At 48.1% G+C, this 8,737-nt stretch overlaps 1 protein-coding gene across 2 annotated transcripts in view; it reads left to right on the forward strand.

The window, feature by feature from the left end:
• l3mbtl1b (L3MBTL histone methyl-lysine binding protein 1b) overlaps nt 1–8,737 on the forward strand; it is a 12,581-nt gene extending 3,844 nt beyond the window's left edge. Inside the window, exons 7-22 of one of the 2 annotated variants that reach the window (XM_084442639.1) lie at nt 122–216; nt 359–463; nt 759–894; nt 1,104–1,195; nt 2,225–2,376; nt 2,652–2,728; nt 2,928–3,013; nt 3,152–3,262; nt 3,443–3,557; nt 4,505–4,604; nt 5,012–5,209; nt 6,824–6,922; nt 7,069–7,133; nt 7,235–7,398; nt 7,557–7,619; nt 7,755–8,737. In XM_084442639.1, the coding sequence (XP_084298765.1) occupies nt 122–216; nt 359–463; nt 759–894; nt 1,104–1,195; nt 2,225–2,376; nt 2,652–2,728; nt 2,928–3,013; nt 3,152–3,262; nt 3,443–3,557; nt 4,505–4,604; nt 5,012–5,209; nt 6,824–6,922; nt 7,069–7,133; nt 7,235–7,398; nt 7,557–7,619; nt 7,755–7,883 (1,787 nt within the window). In that variant the 3' untranslated portion in view covers nt 7,884–8,737. The remainder of the gene's footprint in view (nt 1–121; nt 217–358; nt 464–758; nt 895–1,103; nt 1,196–2,224; nt 2,377–2,651; nt 2,729–2,927; nt 3,014–3,151; nt 3,263–3,442; nt 3,558–4,504; nt 4,605–5,011; nt 5,210–6,823; nt 6,923–7,068; nt 7,134–7,234; nt 7,399–7,556; nt 7,620–7,754) is intronic. The other variant, XM_084442638.1, reaches the window with a different exon arrangement.

Raw genomic sequence — 8,737 nt, forward strand, 5'->3', positions numbered from 1 at the left:
ATATTACAGAGGCTAAAGACCCCGTCTTTAAGTCTCGGCAGCAGTTAGTTTCCACAAGCCATCATTTGGGCCAGTTCTAAGCCGGCTACTTTTGTTTATTTCGTGGCTGTCCCACCCCCAGTGACCGCCCCTCCCAATAAGAAGCGAGCGTGGAGCTGGCCCGCCTACCTGGAAGAGGAGAGAGCTATGGCCGCCCCCATCAAACTGTTCAAGGAGGTGAGACGCACGTTTATATGCGTGCCCAGATTACTGTATACACACTGACACAGCCCTTCTTACAACATTACATGCGCAGTTCCTGACACGCACAGTCTCTCTAACAAGCGTGTGTGTGTGTGTGTGTGTGTGTGTCCTGCAGCACCAGTCGTTCCCCCAGAGCAGGAATCTCTTTAAAGTGGGGATGAAGCTGGAAGGACTGGACCCCTGCCACCCCTCCCTCTTCTGTGTGCTCAGTGTCGCCGAGGTAGGTGTGTGTGTGTGTGTGTGTGTGTGTGTGTGTGTGTTCATGTTCATGCGTCGGGTAGGTTTGGAACACCATTTCTTCTCTCTACTGGTGCCTTTAACTTGTTGCCTTCTACTCACTCTTGTCTCTCCCTCTCTCTCTTTCTCTGCCTCCTTCCCTCTCTCTCTCCCTCCCGCTCTCTCCCTCTTTCTCTTTGTCCCTCTCTCTTCCTCTTTCTCTCTCTTTGTCCCTCTCTCTCCCTCTTTCTCTCTCTCTCCGTCCCTCTCTTTCTCTCTCCCTCCCTCTCGTCTCTCAGATCCAGGGTTACAGGATAAGGCTCCACTTTGACGGCTACCCTGAGTGCTATGATTTCTGGGTAAATGCTGACTCGTGGGACGTAAAGCCTGCTGGTTGGTGTGAGAAGATGGGACACAAGCTGCTGCTGCCAAAGGGTACACACACACACACACACACACACACACACACACACACACACACACACACACACATACACATACACATACACACACACACACACACACAGTTAGGTAATTTGTTCTGTTCATAGGATTGGTAGGCCATCTATTCACCCAGTGTGAGAACCTTGTGGACCCTTAACCTTATGTATGTGTGTGTTTGCGTGTGTGTGTGTGTGTTGTAGGTTGTAAGGATGGGGAGTTTAACTGGAGCATGTATGTGAAGAACTGTAGGGGCCAACTGGCCCCTAAGCACCTCTTCAAGAGCCTCAACACTGTGAGTCTGCCCTGTGTTCCTCTACCTGTGTGTGTATGTGACATTCACCTCATCCTGTGTTCCTTGGGCGTCTGTAGCTCAGGAGGTAGAGCGGTCGTCCAATGATAATAGGGTCGGCGGTTCGAATCCCGGCTCCTTCTGATGACATGTTGAAGACACTGAACCCCAAATTGCTCCCAATGAGCAGGCTAGCACCCTGCATGGCAGCTGCCGCCATTGGTGTGTGTATGTGTGTGTGAATGGGGCAATGAGAGGCCTTCATTGTAAAGCTTTGGATAAAAGTGTATAAGTGTAGTACAGGGTTTTTCCTGCATAGAGGATTTTTTGGCGCCCCCCAAAGAGATTTTAGCCAGAGCCAAAGGAAAATCACTAAAAGTGCTAAAAATTTAGAATAAAAATAGCAATTCAAATCCTCTCCATATGTGTTTGATAGTTTGTTCCAAGTGCGGCCAATCCCTCTTTCTTGCTTTGTCCATGGTTTTGACCACTAGTAATTGAAATAATTAATAGACAGGTTATTAGTATCTTAAACATTTTGGCTTCATATCCATTTTGTGTCATGTCGGGAGATTTCCCGCGACTATGAAAAGTGAGCTCAGTCAGACAGCGAAGAATATAAAAAATTGTGTGCGCATCACCCCCCAAAGACCCATTCTTTTATTTTTTTAAAGATATTTTTTAGGGCATTTCTGCTTTATTGGGATAGGACAGCGTAGGTGACAGACAGGAAAGGTGGGGGAGAGAGAGGGGGGGAGACATGCAGCAAAGGGCATGGGCCGGATTCAAACCCATGGCGCTGCAGAAAGGACTAGCCTTTACATGGTAAGCGCCCCAGCCCAGCCGGGGCGCCCCTAAAGACCCATTCTGAGGCAGGAAAACCCCTGTAGTCCATTTACCATTACCATTTCCTCTGCCTGTGTGTGTATGTGACTTTAACCGCATCCGTTGTATGTAAGTGTCAATACCTTATTCATAAACGGTGTTTCTGTGTGTGTATGTGTGTGTGTGCGCATGTGTGTGTGTGTTTAGTCGGTGACTCCATCTGGGTTCCGTGCGGGGATGAAGCTGGAGGCAGTTGATAGGAAGAATCCGTCTTTGATCTGCGTAGCAACCATCGCCGCTGCCGTTGACAACAGACTGCTCATACATTTTGATAACTGGGACGACACCTACGACTACTGGTGAGAGACGCGCGAGAGTGTGTGTGTAGGAGTGAGCTGTTGTGAGCGTGCGTGTGTGTGTGGGTGGGTGGGTGGGAGTGACCTTGTGTGAGCATGTGTGCGTTTGTGTGTGTGTGTGGGAGTGACCTGGTGTGACCTGGTGTGACCTGGTGTGTGTGTGTGTGTGTGTGTGTGTGTGTGTGTGTGTGTGTGTGTGTGTGTGTGTGAGCTGGTGTGTGAACCAGTGCTTCTGGTACGCTTTCCCTCACCAATTATCTGTTGTTGTTTGTGTTCAGGTGTGATGCCAGCAGTCCTTACATACACCCGGTGGGATACTGTGAGGAGGCTGAGATGACCCTCACCACCCCGGCTGGTAACACACACACACACACACACACACACACACACACACACACACACTCACACACATTGTTTGGGTCTACAATTAAGTCTCTACAAGTAGGAACCAATTACCATAGATGTCAAATGTTTTTTTTTGTCCAGAGGAAGTTGAGGCCGTGGCAGGTTGAGAGGTGTTTGCTGACCAGCTGTGTGTTAATGTCTCTCCTCAGAGTATAAACACCCCAAGAGCTTCTCCTGGCTTAAATACCTGGAAGAGACAGGAACACAAGCTGCCCCCGCACGCGCTTTCAAACAGGTGAGATACACACACACACACACACGCATGTCATTTCAGGTTCTCCCACGCATGCGCACACACACACACACACACACACACACACACACACTCACACACACACACACATTGTGACTCTGGCTGTGTTGTGTCTTGTAGAGGCCCCCTCATGGCTTCCAGGTGGGGGTCAGGCTGGAGGTGGTGGACAAGAGGAACCCCATGCTGATCCGTGTAGCAACCATCGCTGACACCGAGGAATATCGGCTGAAGGTACACACTGGAGCAGCCAGCGTGTGTGTATGTGCGCATTTGTGTGTGTGTGTGTGTAACTCTCCCAGTATACAGCTGAGATGTTGGGAGTAGGTTGTCTGAACACTCAGGAGGTGTGTGTATGGGTGTGTCCTATGTGAGTCTCATGCTGTGTTTTGGCCCCTCCCCCCTGGTCTGTAGATCCATTTCGATGGCTGGAGCAAAGAGTACGACTACTGGCTGGACGCTGACTGTCCAGATATTCATCCTGTGGGATGGTGTCAGAAGACCGGACACCCGCTGCAACACCCCAATGGTGAGACACAGACACACACACACACACACGCAGACACAGAGCAGACACACACACACACACACACACACATACAGACACAGAACAGACACATACATCCTGCTCAATACTCAAGACTGGTCTCTGGTGTCACTTCCTCAGAAATAGACCTTTCCTATTCAGGCTGGAAATTCCGCCCCTCGTAGTTACTGTTGCTATGCCCCACAAGCTAAGTTAATAAAATGTCTAATGAACAGCACATACAGTATCTGATGATTCCCTCATGGATTCCTGACAATATTGCTGTATGTTATTAGTCAAATGCCGCTACTTTGTCTAAGAGAGTTCTACAGAAAGGCCTGAACTATTTTACACAAGGATATATCCATGAGATTTGGATTTCGAACGGAGCAGGTGACAACATACTGATCAGGACAATATTGTGGAGTTTTACTGCACATGTAAAGCAGCGTGAGTAAGTTAGTGGCATCCATTCTTAGAAAATAAGCCTGTGAGAATGATCTGTTAACTACTATCTACGGGCTAATTAGCTACTGTACATCAAGCACCTAACGTTACTATCTTTGTAGCTTTTTGTGTCAAAACTGATGTGTGGAGGGAGGTGTGGAGTATCGTACAGCTTGTTTTCTTATGACATTATAGTACAACAGCCTGGAGGCCGGTTTTCTGTATGTTTTAAAAACCATTTTCTTCAAACTAATGTCTTATCAATGAACACTACGCGGGACAAGCTTTATTTGCGGGACATCAGAGGCGTGGTCTTAAGAAATTAAGCAACCTTATTGGTTATTATTCTCCGCATGATTGACAGGTCGGAAAGGTCTATTGGAACCCGAAGTGAAAATGGAGCCAAATGGAATGACTAGTCTGCATAGCCAGCTTCCATGTTCTGTGTGTTTGTGTGAATGTGTGTATCTGTGTGTGTCTTCACTCTGTGATGTGTGTTGCAGGCTCCACTGATGTGGTGCTGCTCCCAGGCCAGGGCTGTCCAACCCCAGGATGCAATGGCGTTGGCCACATCAAAGGACCCCGCTATGGGACCCACTACACGTTAGTAACACACACACGCTCACATGTTAGTAACACACACTTGCTCACGTTAGTAACACACACACTCGTCCACACATTAGTAACACACACACATACACATGCTCACACTTTAGTAACACACACATACTCGCTCACATGTTAGTAAAACACACTTGCTCACTAATTATAAACCCGCTACACATTAGTAACACACACAGACACACTTGCTCACGAACTATGAACCCACTACACGCAACACTCACACACTTGCTCACTATGAACCCACCACACTTCAGCTACACACACACTTGCTCACTGTGAACCCACTACAAGTTAGTAACACAAACACACACTCCCTCACTATCTTTCTCCCACTGTCAGTCACAATGTTAATGCGTGTCTCATGTGCTGCGTGTGGGTGTGTTCAGGCAGATCAGCTGTCCGTATTCAGAGATGAACTTGAACAAGGAGGGGCTGGTCCCGGACCGGCTGAGCGGAGAGCGACCGCTCGCCCTAAGTGGGCCTCATCCCCGCGGGCGACGGCCAGACCTCCAGACGCACACGCCGACCCACACCCCTACCACGCCAGAGCAGCCCGAACAAGCTGACGACTCGCCGCCGAACAAGTGAGTCCAGCGTTCACCTGCTTTCATACCACGGCGCCTAGTCTCCCCACACCAGACAACCGGAGATCTCCGCCTTCTGAACGTCTGGAGATTTCTGCATCGTAGAGGTCGACCGATTAATCGGTCTTGTCGATTAATCGGCGCCGATAGGATGTTTTTAAAACTAAATAGTAAATAGACCATATTCAAACGATGTAGGCCTAATCCACCAAATCACCCTCAAGGATGTTCCATTAAATTTTTTATATTCATTTTTAATGGACCACAGCCACCCAGCAACTGATGAAAAGGAGTAGGCTACTTCATTTGAACTTGATTGAAGACATAAATAAAGAGAAGGGGGGATTTTTACTCTTGGGTGTGAGGCATTCTTATGCCAGGCTCACACTACAGGATATTTAAAATCCTAAGAGATTTTTAAATCAGGTTGCATCACGCATAGGAGAATCTTAACAGATGTTCTTCTCGTGAATCTCAAACATGCACACATGTCAAGATTTGAAAATAACGGCTCATCACACACTACAGGATATTGTGTCTGAGGGAGCAACAAACCACTGGTCTCGCCGTCTCACTTGTAAAGTAGTGATGTAATAATCTTAAATATCAAACATGTTTGATATTCCCTGGGCGGCCCCGATGGGTCTGCGAGCCGATCGGGAGGTTTGAGATTGGATCTGTAAACCCGTCACATTACAAGATCATCTGGGCCGAACATCGGTACCGACCAACGTTCCAGACCAGATTTCTCCTCCGATTGTCGGGAGGGGTGACCGGGGATAAATCATCCCATAGATCCAGTAGTGTGAGCCCAGCATTAGAGATTCTCCTCAGTGGAAAACAATCATTCATAGAGGAAATGAATAGTGAAGGAAATATGTTATGCACTGTCGGACATGTAGGCCTAGGTAGGTAGTAGAGGCTTTAACACCTGAGGCAAGAAACATGACAGGTAGGCCTGGGCTGCGTTTCTCAGAGGCATCGTAGCGCTACGATGAACACCGTAGCTTACGATGAACGTTGCGCTACGATGCCTCTGGGAAACACAGCCCTGATCCCTCTGCGTTTTCATTACTCTTTACTTTTTAGCCTAGTTGAGTTTGATGATCCTGATTTATTTATATAGGTATTATATAATTGTATTAATTAACTAATGTTTTGCTATCGGCTGATTAATCATCTATCGTTTTTTTCCTGCTCCAAACTATCGTTATTATACCACCCTTTAAAACCGCCCTTTAAAAACCCACTATCGGTCGACCTCTACTACTGTACATTGTAATAGTTACTAGAACGCTGACGAGAATGGCCGAGAACAAAGCTTCGCTTACTGGTTTGGATTGGTTCAAACCTGAACAAAGCTACCCCTTAAAGACTTTGGATTGATTCTGCAATTCAGTTTTTTTTAAACTCTTGTATTGGTTCTGCAGTGCAGTTTTTTTTCTTTCAAATTGTTTCCACCCACTTTAAGTGACAAAACCTGAATGAAAGTCCTCTCTAGCTGAGCAAAGCGATAAGAGGCTGACTTGTGAGTCTACCAGGCACTCAGCAATTCGGTGAGTGTGTTTGAGTCTGAACCGGTTTGCATGCTAATGAGCTGTGCTGTGTTGCTAGGAGGCTGTCGGTGGAGGGAGAGCGTTCTGGGCGCAGCAGCCAGTCTGAGCCACCGGGGGGAGCCAGTGATCACAGCCACAATGGAGCCAAGACCAAGAAGTAAATCACTCTGGCCAACCTACTCTCATTCAGCTCATCCAGCGTGTGCCGCTGAGATGGACCAGCGTTTGTGTGGAGGACGGGTTCTCATGTTTGCGTGTGTGCAGTGCATTTATTAACGTGGCTTTGTGTTTGTTTCCCAACAGGTCTGCTCCGGTCCCCAAGTATCTGAAGCTGCACTTAGTCAAACAAGAGAGCGGAGACGGGAAAGGTAGCTGGCGCTTTTCCTGCGCGTGTGTCACATGATCAGCCGCTTCACTGTCGGACCCTTTCGTGTCTTCATTTCCTCAATTTCCCTCCCCTTCCCTCCAGACTCCCCCTCTCTCCAGCAGGCCCTCCATGAGTCGGTGTTCTCCCCGGGCGTCTCCTCCTCTCCCCCCCACAGGGTGGCGCTGTGCTGGGACAAGCACTGCCAGCTGCTCCCCGAGGTTCTGGGACTCACCGCCAAGAGAGTGTCCACCTGGAGTGCAGAGGAGGTCAGCCATACACACAGCAACACAGAGTTCCTCTACATGCCCCAACATCATTTCCACATGAGTCAATGTCATAATGCTGTCCGTGCCTGTGTTAGTGTGTGTTAGTGTGTGTTTGTGGGTACGCACATACATGTCCACTGTTATTTCTCTTGGGTCAGGTGGCCAGTTTTGTCAGAGGACTCCCGGGCTGCAAAGAGCATGCTGCCACCTTCAGGACAGAGGTAAGAACTACAATCACAAACCCTGAGTCCTGCATACTCCTCCCTTCACGTGCACACACACACACACACACACACACACGCGGGTAGGAACGCGCAACACGGGGGAACTGAACCCTCGTCCCTCTGTCCTCGCAGCAGATAGACGGCGAGGCCTTCCTGCTTCTCACCCAATCAGACATCGTCAAGATCCTGTCAATCAAACTAGGCCCCGCCCTGAAGATCTACAACTCCATCCTCATGCTGAAGAATGCCGACGAAGAGTAGGAGCGTGAAGACACGTGATGTCCCCCTCTCCTTCATCTCCTCTGATGGATCACATGTGAAGACGTGGAAGCTAACTTGATGACTAGATAACACACCAGGAATGAGCCTCATCTGTCTGGTTTTGTGACCCAGCGGTGAGGTGAGGGGAGAGGGGAGGAGCCCACTGACTGAGACACCCTCCCCTCTATGTCTTTTGCTCAGGGGGACATTAAATGGCAAGCTGTGGCAAGTGTTTTATATTGTAACATAAAGAAGACCTTCTTATTTATTTGTGTTTCCTGGACAATTAAGAAATTATTGGCACCTTTAAAGCTTTTTGTGCTGATTAACAATTAATTAGATTTAATGTTATTGTGTCATATGATTGCTTTTTCATTTAAATGGCTTTGAAATGTTGCCCAGCTCCTGAGTGAATGGAAGTTTAAGTTTGTAATGTTTTGATTGTACTTGAATCTATGATTTTGAATAGCTGCAAAAAAGCGTGAGCTGAGAGATGGCGCCGTCTGAACTGGAATGCTTAGTGAAGGCGAAGGAGGCAGCATGTAGTTCCTCTTCTCTCCTGTGGAGGGAGGTAGAGGGCCGTCTGCTCCACAGGACCAGGACTGGTGGACAGCTGAGCATGATTAGGAGGGCTCAACAGGCTTGAATATGTTTGTCGTCATTCTGTGGTGTGTGTGTGTGTGTGTGTGTGTGTGTGTGTGTGTGTGTATATAAAGTTTCCTGCCTGCCCTGCTTTTCTGTTGATGTTAACACTACAAAGCTTTGGGGGTCTGTAGTGGGGTGGGGACAAGGTCTAAACGGCTGCTTAAATGGTTTTCTCTGCTTCTGGGCTCATCATGTTAATGAAATTGAAT

Source organism: Borostomias antarcticus (assembly GCF_949987555.1).
Source record: "Borostomias antarcticus genome assembly, chromosome: 8".
Taxonomy (NCBI): domain Eukaryota; kingdom Metazoa; phylum Chordata; class Actinopteri; order Stomiiformes; family Stomiidae; genus Borostomias; species Borostomias antarcticus.